At 42.7% G+C, this 18186-nt stretch overlaps 3 protein-coding genes across 3 annotated transcripts; 1 reads left to right on the forward strand and 2 right to left on the reverse strand.

Moving 5' to 3' along the window:
- Positions 1-15: 15 nt before the first annotated feature.
- On the reverse strand, positions 16-1209 carry LOC128725147 (mannose-P-dolichol utilization defect 1 protein homolog). Its single transcript, XM_053818869.1, has 2 exons — positions 1067-1209; positions 16-991 (listed from the first exon to the last, which is right to left on the reverse strand). The coding sequence occupies exons 1-2, from the start codon at positions 1152-1154 to the stop codon at positions 312-314; spliced, it is 768 nt and encodes a 255-aa protein (XP_053674844.1). The 5' UTR covers positions 1155-1209; the 3' UTR covers positions 16-311.
- Positions 1210-2255: 1046 nt separating this feature from the next.
- LOC128725569 (RWD domain-containing protein 4) lies at positions 2256-3020 on the forward strand. Its single transcript, XM_053819322.1, has 3 exons — positions 2256-2363; positions 2437-2543; positions 2604-3020. The coding sequence occupies exons 1-3, from the start codon at positions 2256-2258 to the stop codon at positions 2998-3000; spliced, it is 612 nt and encodes a 203-aa protein (XP_053675297.1). The 3' UTR covers positions 3001-3020.
- Positions 3021-5731: 2711 nt separating this feature from the next.
- Positions 5732-7400, reverse strand: LOC128726285 (RUS family member 1). The gene is made up of 5 exons (XM_053820085.1): positions 7334-7400; positions 7063-7245; positions 6839-6977; positions 6360-6671; positions 5732-6284 (listed from the first exon to the last, which is right to left on the reverse strand). The coding sequence occupies exons 1-5, from the start codon at positions 7398-7400 to the stop codon at positions 5732-5734; spliced, it is 1254 nt and encodes a 417-aa protein (XP_053676060.1).
- Between the last annotated feature and the right edge of the window lie 10786 nt (positions 7401-18186).

The raw sequence follows: 18186 nt of genomic DNA on the forward strand, positions 1-18186 counted from the left end.
ACAAGGCATGGAGTATTGTTGGTAATTTATTTTACTACAAACTTGCATCGCATCGAAACGCTATGTGCGATGCTGCGAACGCAAGCATCTCCCATAATCGTCTTTTGTCATTTCAATAGTCTTTTGTCGATTGGAAATGCCTAACTTTTCCATCTTAATATTAAACACGTGCACGCTAGTTTTGTGAAAATCAGCTCAAACGGTACGGCTGATAGCAAAAGCACTGGAAATCACGCATTTTAACGAACGAAATGTGAAAAAAAATCAAAACTAAGACTGCATATTGACTAGTCGAGCTTTACAGTCTTCCTCTAATCCGTTTTCTTGCTCTTGGCCTTTGGTTTCTTCGCCGGAGCAGTCGATGCGGCTTTCTTCTGCTTGTCGGAGTTCCAATAGTACAGCACCTGCAGCGCAACGACCAGGTTGGCGAAGGACGACGAGCCGTAGGTGATGATCATCATTTGATCGCCGGTCTCTTGAATTGACGTGAAAATTCGAGCCAATGAACCGGCCAGCAGCATAAAGCACGTCACTGCGGACAGCTGACCGGTGCTACCGTTGCGATAGTTGGTGAATGCCTGCGATAGCTTGCCGAGCAGCAGGATGGGAACGTTGAAACCTTGAGCAATCAGCAGATACTTTAAAGGTGTCAGCCCGCCCATGAGCACGTACACCAGAGCTGAATAGCCAGCCGTGAACGCCACCGACAATGCCGAAGAACCACCGTAGTACAGGACAAGCATGGCGATGATGGCCGTTTGCAGTGCAAGGAATGCCGTATCTCCCCAGGCACTGAACGGGAACCCATTCACGAAGCTGTACGCCATGTGAACCGTAATGGCAAATAGGTCGAGGCAGACGCTGAAAAGGCTAATGCCACGGGCGGATTTGTTTGCAGCAATTTTTGTAATCTGCGGCACCTTCACCAGCACCGATCCGGCGATGATGCCGAAACCGAGCCCCTTGCTGAGGAGCGCACGGAAGCAGTCGCCTACGATCGAGGGATGTAAAGAAAACAGCAAATTAGTCGAACGGTGCTTGATTGCAAAACCGCAAGAATACCAACCATCGAGCAGGTCAAAGTCTACGAAGTACTTGTCGTAGCACTTTTCATCCATCAGGTACAACATAAACTCTTTTCCGTAATCCACCATTGCGGATGTTTAACAATCACAATCACAAGCCGGCTGAAATATCGACCGAACGGCGGCTATTGTTACCGAATCTAATTGAGGGAAAAATTATCGTCGGCAGACAAAACGACAACACGACGCTTGACGCGTCAACGCTGTGTGACAGTTCGAAAAAGTCACATTTGAAATCTCAAGAATCCCAAGAATCAATCAATTCTTCAGAATCAATTAAAGGCATTTTTGTTTCCTTATTCCTTCCACTTGCACATCATCGAATCCAACAAATTGAAGTGTTTTCATTAGATCAGCAAAATTACGAATAGAAGGTTGATAGGCGTGCAAGTATTTCGAATGCGCAGTTATTGTGTGCATGGCTGTAACATTTCAAAAACAGCAATCCTTTCGAATACCTGAAATCAAATGTATATACACCTCGGTTGAAGGGGTCGTCGAGGATTTTTTGTAAACACGGCAGCATTTCGAATAACAATAATTCTAAAATCTTAAAATATTTTATACAAACTAGTTTTACCAACGTTATGGTCCATTTCAAAAATGGATTGAAAAATAATAATATAATTTTAATTTTTTTTCGTGAACAGCAGAAATGAAAATAAGTCTCTTAGCAAAAATGCTTAATAAGAAAGATTTTTCAAAATGTAATCGTATCGAATTCCACACTTTTAGATATACGGACGGTTGAAAAACGCATTATTATTGTGACTGGCTTAAATATTTCATGTTATATATCAAACTTAAATAAAATAAAAAGCAAAAGAATGTAACATCTGCAAATTTGATGGATAAATTCAAAAGTGAGAGCTATCATGCCAAAGTGTGCAAGTGTTGGTTTGTTTTGATCGGTTTGTTATGTCGGCAAAGATTTATGGCGAGATTCAGTAGAATATTGAACATAAAATTTTTGAATTTCTTTTGCAACAAATGAGCTTTTCGGGTGGTAATCGTTCTGTTACATCCCAATAAGGAAATACAAATAAAAGGTGAAATTACGTGTCGACTCTAGTTTTGATCTGAGTAAACGCTAAGTGGTGATTGCGTATTCATAAAAAACAAAAATAGTAGATATTATTCGCAAGTTTTCGGGCAAATACATAATTAGGAATGTCCGAAGCAAAAGAACTGCAAAATGATGAGAGAGAAGCGCTTGTTTCAATTTATGAAGGCGACAGTGCTTTTAAGCAGGTGAACTCAGGAACGTATCAATACAAAGTACTGTAAACTTCCTTTCTGCCTAATAATAAGACCTCCAACATTTTAATCAATGTTCAACATTTCATTTCAGTATGGAGAAGAAGGCAACAAGTCGTTTCTGTTAGAACTTACGTGGACCGAAGAGTATCCTAACGAGCTACCCACGTTCAACCTAGACACATTTTACAATAGGAATCTGTAAGTTTACAAATCATATGTTTCACACGTGTGACAAAATCGTGCATCTTCATCTGCTAGATCTCGGACTGTAAAGGACAGCATTGCGTCGATTTTACAAGCAGAAGCAGAGCAATGGATTGGCTGTGGGATGACTTATACCCTATTTGAGTGCCTGAAGGATAAGTTGGACGAACTGCTGACGGATGAGAACTGCAACGCTGGCGAAGGTCAACAGATGATTATTGGTACGACCAACGTACGAGTGGAAGGCGATCAAACAAACACCGATTCTGACGAAGATGATGTGCACAACGATGCAAAGGATGGCAAAAAGGAATCGAAACGGGAACATTTAACTAAGGCACAGAAACGGAAACAGTGGGACCGCGTGGATAGCAAAGGTAACCGACAACGGGGCTGGAACTGGGTCGACATTATCAAACATTTATCCCAGACCGGGGGACGGCCGGAATAAAGCAATGAGTGGAGACGGTTTAAATCTTTAGGAAAAGTGAATAAACAAAGGACAGCTGAAAAGAGTTATTCCGTTTTAACGTTCACCTACACAAGTCAATACGCAGCGGGTTTGGAAAGTTTTTCGAATTTTGGAATGTTTCTTTATTTTGTCAAGGGACTAATCTAAACTAAATTTGAAGGATTGTGCCAAAATTGTTCTTAGTTTGTATCATTTCACCTAGTTACTATGCTAAAATTGCAACGTTTTCATTTTTTGAGCTTTCCAGCTATCATTTTATGCTAGTCGCGGTGTACTTGGGGACCGCACGCGCTTCTCATCGCTGTTTACTAACTTGCAAGGTTCCTGAGAGTCGATTCTTGATAGCGGCGGCGTGGTGCTTTCAGATTTCTTTGGGATGTACATGTTGCATATATGGTGTGTCGACAAATTATTTCACCTGGCTGGACTGGCATTCCGGTGGTACTGGTTTTGGGCAGTAATTCGCTTACTTTGGAAGATAATTGATCGTTCCCGACCGTCGGAGATCTATATTCAACAAAAGGTTGCTATACAGTTTTGCTTGGCCGGAGGCCGGTATACCGTACAACTTAAAAATATGTGCGAAAATCGTGCAGACATCGACATGATCACTTCCCCTTTCAAATATTTTTGGCGGTACAAAGCACCCGATTTACGATAGTCTTTGGTCATCTTTCTGAAGATTATCTAAATTTACAACCGTGCTCGATTTTGATTATAATAGTATTGCTAAATTCAGTATTAATGCTTCCATGTAAGAGCGAGGAGCTGAAAATAGAACGAAGGGATGGAGTGAAATGCCCAACAGAGGAAAATACATAGGCACCGTATCGTCTACGAGCTAGATTTTGTATGGCACGCACCCATAATATAGAGAACATATATTCGAAACAAACTATACATCAACAAGCACAGCAAAGAAGAATCCTCATGGCTCTGTGTCCTTCGTCTACCTTAGGCAGATTCATACTCGCATTAACTGGCAGAGGCGATGATGGAATCACAATTATTCGCTTCGTTGTTCGCTAAGCTGAGGTGTTCTGCCACATTCGCTCAATCGTTTTCCAACAGTCCTGCCTACTCATCCATCATGCTAACATCCGAATTGACTTGTAGAAGACAATCTCCGCTCCTTCTCCTCTGTTGGGTAATCCGCACAGGTCTCTAACACGAGGAAACAGATACCATTCCCATAACATAGAGATAACCATTCAAACTTTTTACTTGCTCTACAGCTTACAATGATTCGTTTTTCTGATTGCTTTTACTGGAGTTGGAGTAAATTGTTCTTAGGACGTTTCACCGGTCGTTCGTAGCACTGCATTCAATTTCAGGTAGCAGAGACGAGTAACTAAAGCAGAATGGACATACCGTAACTATATGTCTGTTGGCTAAGACTGTACCTTAGCGTGTTCATGTTGAAGCGACTCTCATCCCCATTGCATGTCATATCTAGCAGATAATTTTTTTGTAAAGCATCTATTCGAAAAAGCGAAATTGCTAATGTAAATTGAGAACAAGTGTCAACGTTGTTATTTTTTTATCACAGCAATGAAGCATACATTTTGCAGACGGTTTTTAGTTGGTTTCAATATAGCTGCTGCTTTTTTCTTCGATGCTAAAATGTTTAAAAACTGTGCCACAAAAAGCCTAAAGCCGTGCCTAATCGTGCCTGTTATAATTTTACTTTTAATGCTAAAGCAGTTTCACTTATGCGAAAGCAAATCATGGAACTTATTAAGGAATGCAAAGTTGCGATAGCAGTGTATGAAATTTCGTGGCTTCTAGCTAATGGCATCGTAAAGCTAACTGCAGTACGTGCTCTCACAAAACTCACTACTTCTTATACGTAATTTTTATTCGACGTGCAATGCCATTACTTAAATGTATGCTATCAATTGCTTGTATCATTCTATCGGGTTTTGAATATCCAATAAACGGTAAAACCGCGACTAAAGTTACTTTTAAAATATGATCTTTGCCAGCAGGCTTCTGCAAAGATTACTATTTTCTATAAAAAATAAAATTCGGCGGTATAGAGCACTTGACTTGTAAGCTATTTCATTTATCTATGCTCTTAAGATGATATGATTAAAATTCCCTACATCTGTTGCACTGAACTGTTGTTCAAAGATTTTTTTTTGCGTATTTTAAAAACTGCTACCTTTTGGTTTTGTTTCTGCTAGTTACTGCTCAAGAAGAGAATCACAAAAATAACCGTAAAGTAGAACAATTCTATCATTTGCTTCCTACCTATTGAACCGGTGACAAACGTTACCATTATGGTTACTTCGTTATCGTTATTATTCGCTTCGAATTAACATTGAAAAAAGTGCATTCGTCTAGTTCTATGGTGCGAGTTGCGCATACCGATGTATTCGCATAGTTTGGTCCTAAAGTGGTGCGTGCGAGTCGCTGGGACATAGACTTTTGCATTATGTTCTGACTAGAACGAAATTGATCGTTGTATTATCGTCGTTGTTTTTATATTGTACCTAACGTTTTCTGTTTTCACACGTTATGCTTTGTCTTCGTTTCCATTTGGCACTAGACTAGTAAGGGTTCTGTTCTTGAGTGTGTGGTGAACAGAAGTGCCAGGTATCAAAGCTAGTAGAGCAGGAAAGACAGGTATCGCCTACAAAAAACGGCAAAGTCTTCCAGGCGCAGGAAGAAGACAACCCCTCTGGTTGGTTCGATGCTTTCCGGTGGTCTATATCCTCCAATCGAGCCGATACTCGTCGGTTTTGAGCAAATGTGCCTGAACGTTCCAACCTTCGCACTGTGCCATGTTCAGGAATTCGTTCCACTTATTCTGTATCTCCCAGTAGCGGTCACGCAGCTGGCTCTTGTCTTGCAGATATGATGCGACGTAGAAATACGACTTTATAATATCGAGCGGTTTTACCGTGAAGTGCAGATACACGCCGACATAGTGGCGCGTTTCGGCTAGGAGAAACTTTTCACGCGAATCAAAACACGCAATCAGATTCTCCAGATCATAGCAATTCCGATAGAATTCAGTAAGCTCGCGGACTGAGCAGCCGATCTTTACTCGAGCTGTAAGAGATACCGTCTGTCCAACGGTTACACGTTCCAACGAGTTCACCTGCTTCGGCGTAAGCATCATGCCAGACTTAAAATACTCCTCCAGTGCGATCAAATACCGTGCCTCGTTGAACGTACGCAAGCAAACCGATTTGACCGCTTTAATGTTTGCGTAAATGTGCACCAATGTCACGAAGGCAAATAAACCGTAGAGAACCCTGCAAGACAAAAAAAAGCGATATTTAATGTGCGTACAACATACAGATACGGGTTCACATGTCGCTTCAAATTACTTTTGATTTTGCAGGTACGTGAGGAGAAAGAGTCCCACAAAGGACGCAATCAAATTGACGCAAGTTTCTTGTGCGCTATCCTTCGACGCAACGTCGGCTAAATTTCCGCGTATTGCATGGTGCTGGGTGAGAGCGGATCTGGTAGCTCCACCGGCCACACCAACTATCGCTTTCATTGTCGTCGTGCCGCAAAGGATGTAAGTTGACGCTTTCGGATAGTAGGGCAAAACGAACAGATCTATGGCCATAGCGACATCGTTCAATATATCCGCCCGGATGCGCCATTTCTTCGAATCGATATCTAATTCCGAGCTGTTTGAATGTGCAAATGAGGTTTATAAATAGCAACGAGGCAACATGCAACCAGAAATCAATGGTTCGTGTGCGATTATTGGATATGAGTGACAATGACAGCGCCAAAACGAGCCACAATTTAAAACAAAAAAAGAAAGACAATCCAATAATCGAATGAGTCTTACCCCTTCCACCAGGCAAACAGTATTCTGCCAAGATGCCCTGCGCCATCCTTGAGCACCCATGTTATAGTTGCCGAAAGTGGGTTGATCGCTTCACTTCCGACGCCTACTCCTTTCAGAATCGCATGTGTTGTTAAGGTACCTGAATTAAAAAAACACATTTATGTACTGTCAAATAGGACCTCTCATCAAACATGATATTCAAAAGATCATGTTGTTAAACTTACCGCTTATTGTGCTACAGAAGGCTTGCAGGGTGTCCCACTTTTGGTAGGACAAGTAGTCGGAACTGACACTATCCGGATAGCCTACCGGCAAAAACAGGTGTTGAAGGAATCGTCTTATGCTAAGACGTTTCCGAATTGATGGTCGTTCGCCTTTCACCGTTACGCGAACCACGCTGTCTTGGTCTGCGCGGAGATAGACACGCGTTAATAAATAATGAACATCCAATCTGCAGCATGGAGTCTGTGAGCGAAAACTGTGAGCTGTACTTACGATCTGGCGTGACGTAAAGGATTTCTTCCCCATTCGAGCAATACTGTTCGCGAAAATGAATTTTCATCTTGACGCGTAAGCACCTTCTGTTGGACTACCCACCGGACGAATGGAACGGAACATGAACTAATCGCAGCGAATGATGGGATGATACACCAATAACTCGTTGCTAGAAACAAAATGCGCATGCATGCAATCAACAATTCACGTGGCTGTAAAACTGAATGCTGTCTAGGTAATGTTCACGTCTTCCGAAATTAGTTTCAGTTTTTAACACGATTCCATTGTCGATACATTGCCGTAAAATTAGTGACTAATTTTACTCGCTGGTATTGGAATTATGAGGGTGTTGTTTAAAGCGCAAACGATGATATTGATGGTCGATTAGCCTTGGTATGTTTTCTGTTTTTATGTACTACATGTTTTGATGTTTTGTATTCATTTGAAACGTGCTGCTGTAATCATGTATTGTTTGGTGTCGTTACCAAAAATCTCGAGCATAATCGAAAGCTATCGTATCGGAAGTAGGGTAATCTGAATTAGCATAGTTTCACAGTGTCCAGTAAACTAAGAATTGTTCGTTTTAATTATGATTTTAAAAATATTGAATCATTGATCAATTGCTGGCTGCAATAAAACGACTCCACCATGCCAAGATTATTTTGAGCAACATACGTTAATGTTGTACGCAAATGGTAACCACGTACCTTAAGAGTGATATTTTAGTTTTGTACACTTAGAATTGCAATTAACAAAATTTTGGGCAAAGTTTATCCGCAATTGCGAAAAACAACATAATGTAACACAAGAACACACACTCGGATGCACATTTAGCGACACATCACAATAAAGCAAACGTCAAACAAAACGTCAGTAGAATCAGCTTCAAATGATAGTAATCAGACGTTCTCTATTATCCGGCCTCATCTAGCTACACCCCTTGCCAAACTATAAATAGAAGAATAAGCGTTCTCCGAGTGAGCTGAGCTTATGGTGCATTGTAAACACGTGAATTGCTAGGGAGACTGTACACTGGTGGTATAGAATTCAAATGCTTATTCCTAGTCATGTTTTTTCGATACATAATTTTAATTATCTTTCGGTAGAAATAATATTCAATGATTCGCACACTTCTTTTTATTGGTAAGAATGATTATCAACGAAAACACTTATTAGTTTTTCGCCTAGACGACTACTAGTACATTTAAGACAACTGTTTTTCATCATTTCTGCATTTGAAAAGCAAAATGTATGAGTTTGGCGGTTCTATACTGGCTTCAAGCCATTCTAAAATTCACACGTAGTTTTATGTTGAATTACTATGTGAAACATGCGAAAGCTGATTAATGAATTATCTGAATAATTTTTTTTTTTCGTTTTTAAGAGGTTTTGAGCTAAGAAGTAGCAAAATCTAAATTATTGAATTTCTAGCAATAAAATCTTTGATATTATGTATCAATAGGTAATTGTTCAAATTTGACTACAATTTCCATATTTTTATCAGTTTATGTTAATTTCGATAATTCATAGTATCAGTTCCATAAAAAATACATAAATTTCATCTAAATCGAAAAGAACTATTATTTTATCAATTTTATTTAAAATCAATTTCAAATCTTATCCATTCAAATCTAACCATTGACTTCACATCATGATCCAGGGAGCTATTACGAAATAATAATCTAAATCATGCCAGCGTTGTTGTGATAAGTATAGTATAGCATAATTTCTGCATATAATAAAATAACAAAAGATTATGTAAAAGTGCTAAAGTTTCTGGCAATTAAACATATTTTGGAAATAAAACAAGTAAAAAGCTAAACAGAATTGCTTTTGAAACAAAAATAAATTGTAAGCAACTAAGTTAATTAACCAAATTTGAAATAAGATTTAAATTTAAAAATACGATATGAGATTTGCCGTTTAAATAATGTCGTTAACCAGAATAGAGCAAAGCAGCAATTTTACAAATCATAGGACCTGAATTGCAGTTGCTTAAATGAATTCTATTTCCATTTCATCTGATTTGTTTTTATAAATACCGATTACTGATTGTTACTATTTGAATAAAATAGAAATTTTGATTTAAGAGTTGAGCCTTTTTAATCACTACGTGCAATTAATTCCTATTGGATCAATTTTTATCGAGAATTGAGTTGCTGTATCTGAAGAGATGCGTGAAAACACGAATTGAGTTGCTGTATCTGAAGAGATGCGTGAGAAGAAGAACACTGGTTTTTTAAAATCGCACTTCGCAAATGTGTGCTGCCAAACCCAAACGAGACATGCTACAATGTGCGTAATTTACTCCCTCAGCTTTTTCCTGCAATAAAGGCATGATTAATTTTTAATATTAGCTCCCACTTGTAAGTAAATCAATTCCCGTCCCTACCGAGCAACCTTTTATATAAGCACAATTGAGAAACAATCATGTCGCCAAGATTAGCGAGCGCGTGAACATCGGGCAAAGCGGATGCTCTTTCAAAAGGAAAACACCGACCCAGCATGAGGCACACGTCCCACTGCGATCGAAGCCAATAATTCAACGGCAAGAATTTCGCTATTGACACCACTATTTGTTTTCTCTTTCTTCCACCAGGTTTCCCATCGCGCATCGACCGACGGTGGAAGGTCATCAATATAGGAGTCTCCTGATTCTGGCGGCGATGGAAATCGCACGAAGTGGTACGGCGATTAGAATTTGAGCACAGCTCACCCGCCCGATTGCGCAGTGTGAAGCAGCGTGCTGGCAAATGCGCGGAACCTGAGCGGCGTGCGCAGGAAAAATGCCGGCTCGAATGATTTATGGTGCGGCTGAGTGAAAGCAATGAACCCGCCAGCGAGGATGCTAACAATATTACACGACGTAATAGGAGATTTATTTTGTGATCAATTGCATTCTCATCGGCGAAGAATAGTCACGGATCGCAACCGTCGCATGCCAGATGCTTTTCCATTCGGGCAGTAGCTTGGGGTAGGCTGCCACTTTTCACGATCGGCTGCTAGGGTCGGAAAAGAATGCGATGTAGAATCGGGAGCTGTACAGCTTCCTTTCTTTTCCATCGCTAGCGGTCGTTGACTTTCTTTTATCACTCGATTATCGAAGCGTGATGTTGATGGCAAAATTTTGTGTGGGACGATATTTAGACAAAAAATGGCTCAACTTATGTATCACGTAACAACCACCCCATTCACAAAAGGAATGATTAATGTATGATAGAATAGAAAACCACATTTTTAAGGCCTCATGTTCCCTAAGCTTGCTAATAAAAAGCATGATTTGTCTAGTGAAGAAAAAAAAGCAACATGATTTGTCTAGTGATAAGTCTCTCCCTGAGCTACGCTAAATGGAAAAAGGGCTGTGCACGCTAGAGCCAGCCGCTTGTCCTCAGCTGCCTCACTAAGGGCAGGGATCCGATTTCCGGTTTCAGCAATGGAGAGGAATGAAATGAAAGCCATCCACCCACTAGCGTTCAGCAACGCGGGAACAAAGGCTATGGCGCCTCTGTTTGAAATAATTGAAGCAAACGAAAAAAATCACACACACACACACTCCGTGACCACGTAATGTAGTGCTTTTTGCGGAGCAATTTGCGCCCGGAACGGACCCCGGGACCGAAGCGACACAGAGCGGTGCGGTGGTCCATCCTACGCAGGAGCGACTTGTCCGATTTATGGCATATGCGTTCAGCGCTCCAGCCTCTCTATCTCGCTCGTTTGCGTTTCGTCGTCTCAAACGAGCTCCACCTCCACACCGGTGGGGGCTTGGGATTAGATCAGTCGGTGGAGAAGGAACACCTAGAAACCGGACCCAAACGCCGAACAAAAAGTGTTGCCGGTGGGCAACACTCGTTGCAGAAAAAGCTCGCCCAAGCGCCAAGCAGAGGGGATGTATGATTAATCATAGGTTTGATTCGGACCTACTTTGGACGATGTCAAGGTCTCGAGCCTGGTCGCGTGGCAGTTCCAGCGGGAACTAAAGCGAACGCTCTACTCAACGTCCCACGTCTGAACGATGAATCGTGGATGCAATCGATGCATTTTTAATACGAACCCATTGCTGGGGTTGAGCAAAGAAAAACTGCCATTGCACTATGTTCCTGGCTGCAAAAATTTTAAGCAGTAAATGAAGAAAACAAAACCGGAAGTCACACGGGCCTGACGACGGTCTTGTGTGGTATTTGTCAGGTACATTTGTTTGCAGTTCTGTTCACGACTCTTCATTCGAGTGGGCTCATATTTTTTCCTTTCTTTCGAACGTTCAACTTCAAAGCCAACCCACGAGTGAACCGTTCAAGGACACATGTGGTGCGGTCTTACAATATTCACAAGGCCATTCGAATGGTTGTGTTGTTTGAAATTTAGCGACATACGACCATACGGCTTAACGGATTAACTTTTGTATTGTTTTGCGAATTATGATTTATGGGTTTAAGGTGCCAGCCTTGTATGAAAGAGTATTAAGAAATAAGGGGATGTTATCATAGGCCTATGTCGATTGACATCCAATTGGTTTATGATACTCTGCTTTATAACTTCAGCAGGAAGAATTAGACCGTTTTCTTTTCGAGACAGCCAACTTCCACGCACAAACAATCAAGAGAGTGACGAACCATTTTCGCAGATCGATGGAACGTCCATCACGTCATCGAATGTGCTGGAATTGGTTCAGTAAATAAGTGTTTCTGCAACCATTTGCCGACAGCCAGTAAGGGGCCATTCGACCAGCCAACTTTTACTGGGGCTTTTCGAAAAGGAATCACCACGTTCAACTTTTTCGATCTTGTTTCAAAATAGAGCGCCGTTTCCGTGTCACAACCAAACGGAAAAGGTCAACGGTCCCCGTCCGGACCACGTCCAAATGCACGTCCCTCCACGACGTCAGACAAACGGCGAAGTTGCTCGATAGCGTGAAGCCTGAGATTTCCGAAAATGGCGATCGCTCGTGGGTGGTGGACCCCGGGAGCGGTTTTGTTCGAAAACGGAAGATCCGGATCCCGGACCGCGGGTCGTCGAGAGGTTTTTTTTCGATCGCCCCGTCCATGGTGGGATTGTGGGTTTGCACTGAATTGCGAAATATCGGCTGCAGTGCGTGAAACTTTGGTCCATTCGTGATATTTGAGTGAATTTTCCCAACACGGCTCCACGTTTTCACCCTTGGAGAAGTCATCAAAATCGGCGTGCATGTTGACAAAGCGTCCGCCCGCAAATGGATCGAACGTTCGGTGAGTATACAATTGCCTATACGGGTTCCGAAGCCCTGGTGCCTTAAGGTGGTAAGAGAATAATCAATATTGACAGAAGTCCTAGATGCGCGTAGCGGCGTATTTGCGCGTTGCGAGCTTAGCGTCTGCGTTGCGCTCAAGCGTCCCGGAATGATGTAGTAATTCCGGCCCTTTCCGTTCAGCCGGACTGGTCCAGAGGGCGGTTTGCTTGCACGAATTGCAACAGAGCAAGCAGTCAACCGTGTTGTCCACGCGCCCAGGTCTTGGCTAGGGCAAATGCATCAAAACCACTCCGGGGACGCGTAAGAACACTGCCGAGGGCGTGTGTGCGTGTCACGCGGTCCGTGGATGCGGTTTAAATTGTAGTAGAACAGCATTTCACAATTATCGAATGTTTTTAATTGAAAGCAATACCGAGTCGCGCTGGGCGCCAGGAGGCGTATGTCGCTCGCGGTGTAATGGCGTTTAATGGCTATCGCTTTGCGTCCCGATTCGAGTCGATGGTGTGGTGGTGGCCCGTCGAAGTTCACGAAACTTTAGCACCTCGAAATGGAACTGCCCCATCGCAGTCGAGTGGCAGAAACTGCCCTTTGGTCGGCATGTTACGTTCCAGCGTCCATTACCGACTCATCCGCGCTGCTCTCATGCAGTACTAATTATGCTATCATCCGTACAAGTGTAATTGCACCGCTTTCGTTTGTCTGCAAGCGGAAGATTATGCTTTCCAGCAGCTTGGGTTGGCCATCTTCCGACGAAGTGTAATTGCTTCATTCGGACTGGCGAGCTGCCGCACGGATCTGGATGGGCTTCGTGACGCAGAGGATGCATAATTGAATAAACAGTCTGCAGGATAAACCCTACTGGGCGGTCTCCCACGATTTCGAGCCTGCTGGCTTGATGGGTTTGCATTTAGAGCTGTTTATGTTTATTTCCATAATGGTAGCCGTGCTAAAAACAAGTTAAGCATTCAACGCAGAATAGCATTTACTTGCAAACAAAAAATCGCTGATATAATAATCAATACACAGTTTGACAGCAAACATACTGATAAGTAGTACAATTTGCACACATTTAATGTAATTCAATAGGGTTAAAATTCAATCCTGATTTTGTAAAGTTTGTAATAGTCTAAATGCGAATGCTAGTGCTAATTATAAAGCATCTAAAATGGAAAGATGTTAAATCATTTGCATAAAATTACACAGGTTCTTAAATACCTCGCCCTGGAAGGCAACCACTAGGGCTTATAATAAAAAAAACCCTATGACTATCGCGTTGTGTAAATGTTGTGTTGAAAAAATACGAACCAAAATAATTTGAAACTATCGATACGCGGACACCAGAAAGGTATTCTAGCTGCTGCACCCCTCGAGTACCCGATAAGAGTATATTCAATTAAGATTATCTCACGTTGCGTAACATGATTTATTCTGATACGATCGTCGGTGCATACTTGAGCGCACCATAAATGGATGGAGGCCTTGGCAGAAAAAAATTAAAATACTCCCAGCCGATGTATGAAGTCATCAGATTCGTCGCTTGAGCTGTGAAATTACCCAATCCGAAATGCAGCTTTAGAAAGGTGTTTCAATTATTAACGTGTAAATTATGGAGTTGCTTTAAAAAAAAATCGCGACAATTATCATGAAGAAATAAACTCAAGCAGGAAAGTAAGCGCTTTCGCCTACACCGTTCTATTAAAGGAAACGGTATCAAACTTTCGAAACAATAGATTTAGTAGTCTGCAACAGATCACGGACTAGAGGTCTCGGAAATATACGCGAGCCCGATTCAGGAAACACCCTCATACTTGAAGCGAATGATGTCACCCTAAGGTGCAAGCAGCATGAGCTGCGAGCTGTACATAAGCACCTTTTCGAGTATAAATTAAGCTTTTGTCAGACCGCTATGCTGCCACATGTAAATTTCAGCACAACCCTCGGACCCCTTGCTCCAGCCCTTCTCACACATTTGGCCGTGGAAGCAAATTCGAGGGCAACGAGAACGCACCAGAGAAGGCAGAATAAAATTAATTCGCAATATTTCTCCCTTTTATTCGCCTGCGCTGACTCACTTGACCACGCCATCCAACGCATGGCAGGGTCTGGTCCGGTCTCATGTGCATTCGCTTGTTAATTCATCGCGCATAGGACCGCACCGACTGGAAGAGAAAAAGCTGGACAATGCATCGTGAAGCTCGCTTCGCCACGCAGCACAGATTTGGCTTTTCATTACCTCCAGCTGGCACATTCCTGCGTAACGACGACGCTCCGGGGTCTCGGAAGGTGGAAACGGAAAAATCAAACCAAAGCCCGGTCTTATACCGATGCCGGACGACAATGTTGCCATCTCGAGAGCGGGCAATTTTATCCCCTCGCTGGTTCGTGTAGGTGGACAGCTTGGGCTTGGGCGCTGTGTGCAGAAAATTCCCTTTTTTCCCGGTTATCGGCCTGTGCTCGGGAGGTAGAGTGCCATCGAGGTTGGATCGTTTCCCAGCGGGTTGGACAGCGACACCCGGTTGGTTGCGGTTTTGGTTGAGCCGTATTGTTAGAGCCTAGACGCTGTCAAAGCATCTCAGTCGGTCCGGACATTTGATGAGCTCATAATTGGCCCATGAGCGATCCGTACCCTTTAGCAGCAACCCAAGTGAAACAGGATCTATCAATCATGGGAGAACGGACTCGGCGAATAAAGTTGGAACAATGCGAGATAAATAGGCAAATGGCATCGCGTTAGAAGCGATTCCTCTTGCACGAACGCAGATGATCTCACTCGCGGTTTTGGCATCCAGATCATTTTGGGCTGCAGTGTACCCTTTTTTTTCACAGCCGTAAATTGGCTGCCAACGCCAACGCCACCTCTCAATACGCCTAAAGCTGGTCCCAAAAGCATCGAGTGATTCACACGGGCATTACAACATCGTGGAGTCAACGTCCTGTGGTGGTAGATTAATTTGAGTTGGCTAAATTTCGTAACGCACAGGTCCTTATAAAGAGCCCGAGCGCACACGTGTGATCACAATTAATCACGAACTGCTCAATTTGAAGTGTTTTCTGGACGCCCTAAAGGTGTTGCGTAGGCTCGTTTTAAAGACTTTCGATACCAAGAGCAATTTGTCGAGTCGCATCGGGCGAGTCGAGAGCGTTTGATGTTGTTTTTAATAGTTTGTTCCCATCTGCTTAGAGCTTGATGGCAATGAGAGTTTTTCGAAGGGATTTTACTGCAGTGTTTCGTTTTTATTCAACCATGAATATTGAATTAAGCAACAATTATTGTAAACCATATGTAGAACTGCGTTAGAGCAGTATGTACAGCAGGATAAGGAATTTAAAAACTTTTACGGGTTTCCAAAGCACTATCGTAGATGAGTAATAATTGCTTTGAGTTATTTCTTTATTTACGTAGATTAATGGAATAATTATTATTCAGATTTATACGATGTTTGGACGATACGATACATATGCTACACTCTGTAGCTCAGAAATAACATGTACACGTGTATTAAATTGATACGTTAACATGTATTTTTAATATTCAACCGTAACTTTAACCAATGTTAAGTAAAGAAGTTTCTCTAATTTAGATATTTGTGCTCTTTTTCGTTTTGCTTTGTTCTAGATAACAGTAGTTTTAGGTCTCAATCTAAGGTCGAAAAAAAAATAAATACCTTATAATTGACACAGTCATAACGATCCTTTGATAAAATGTGCAACTATCAAAAGATAAGACGAAGAATGCATTACCTACAGTAGGGCCAAATGATCGATGCTTGCCATAACTGTACGGAACATTAGTGCGTTTTTTCTCATAAACATGAGCTGAACTTTAATTTTTCCCAACTGCCCTTTGCCGGCTAGTGTAAATTACCGACGAATAGAGGCTGCTACTTACCACACGCCACAGGCAGCTGACGTACCGTTCAACCTGTTACCGCTATGAGTAACCTGAGGCGGTCGGGCAATTTCAATATCAAACATTGATGGCTGTTTTATCTTCCCTTTGCGCGAATTGCACTCGCCCGCGGGCCCACCTCCAATGAAAGAAAGGCAAATTTATTTCACTCATTAATGCGCACAAATTAAATGTTTGTCCGTGGCGCGTGAAAAACGTGCCAAACGTCCAAACAACCGCGAGGCCAATCCATCCATCCGTCAGCCAGCCACCGAAAGGGCCGATTCTGTTATCTCAGGCGGAAACCTTCACATACGGCGATGGGGAATGGGAAGCCTTCCTGTTGCACAGCCATCGCATAAATGAAGATGAAAAACAAATGAGCCGACATTTGAATAGTGACACCGCGATGGTGACTGATGACGCGTGATGTAACAAGTTCCGATGCTTGCGGGTGCATTGAGAAGTATTATAAAACAAAAAAAAAACAGCATGTTCATTCGAAAGGAATGCATGAGACACCAGCGGTTATTAAATTTGTTTGATTTGCTACCTGCTGCGGGGGTTTTAATCGAAGGCCAGCAACCGAAACAGGTTGTGATAACATGGCTGATGAATGCACCACAAAAATGCACGACTTTGTTGCTCTATCATGCGCCAGCTGTGTGAGAGAAGATCGCACGATCGCGTACAAAGTAAGAGTGCCTGTTGCTTGACAAGCAGCTTGAGGCTTGAGTACTTTAGGGTTAATTTTCTCGCTCCCCACCGGCAGCTGGGTTTTGGTGGAAATTTCCACAAGTATTCGGGAGGGGGTTGTAGTGATTACCGCCAAATCCGCTCAAACGAACCTGGAAATTCATTCCCTGCCTAACAATACAGTTAAAAGCAACCACACATAGCACCACCTTAGCATAGAAGAAAGCCCACCGAGTCCCACATCCCACAGAGAACGTGCGTTGGTTTTCAAGCGAATCCGCACCATTAATGCAATTATTCCGAACAACCGCATGCCGAACTCCGATCTCCCGTTAGGTAAGTCTCGCGTTGTTTAGATATGTTTTTACCTTTTCCACTTTCTCGGGATGGCTTGGGCCCCTTTTTTCTCCTCGCAATTTCTTCTGGTGCGTTGCCTCATCGCTCAACACCAGTCACGGGACAAGCGGGGACACTTTGCTCGGTGTCGGTGCGATGGTGCACCAGACATCTTCCCGATGCTTGCAGCAGAAGCGTGTGCAGACAACGAGGTTGGTGATGATGATGATTACGAAGATTAAACAATCATCATAATCGCACTCGAATCGGCAACATTCCCCGAGCCGCGTCACCTGGGCCGGGTGTGTGTTTCTTTGTTTGGTGAGATGAGGTTTCTCGCCCATTTTTCTTTTCGCGTTGGCACCCTCACCGGATACGAAGCGAGCAGCTATCAACCATGTGGCTTTTCCCGTGCCTTGTGGTACTGTAGCTGCGTGACGCAAGGGTAGTCAAAATAATTGATACGATGTTGGAAGCCCGCGTGCTGCTAGAATCTTCTTTCACGTTCGAGTTGACGTTTTGCCTTTTGGGACGCACCAATTTCACCATCCACTGCAACGTGACCTCTTTCCCGGCCCACGGTGGAGCTTTTGGAAAGGTAAGCAAGTTTTTGCAGCCGTCCACACCAAATATGGTGCGAGGCAGAGACAAAAGCTGCTGAAATTTATCGCTAGCCAGTGGCGCCCGTTTTGCAGTGAAACGGTT

The sequence above is a fragment of the Anopheles nili genome, chromosome 3 (assembly GCF_943737925.1).
Source record: "Anopheles nili chromosome 3, idAnoNiliSN_F5_01, whole genome shotgun sequence".
Classification (NCBI taxonomy): Eukaryota; Metazoa; Arthropoda; class Insecta; order Diptera; family Culicidae; genus Anopheles; species Anopheles nili.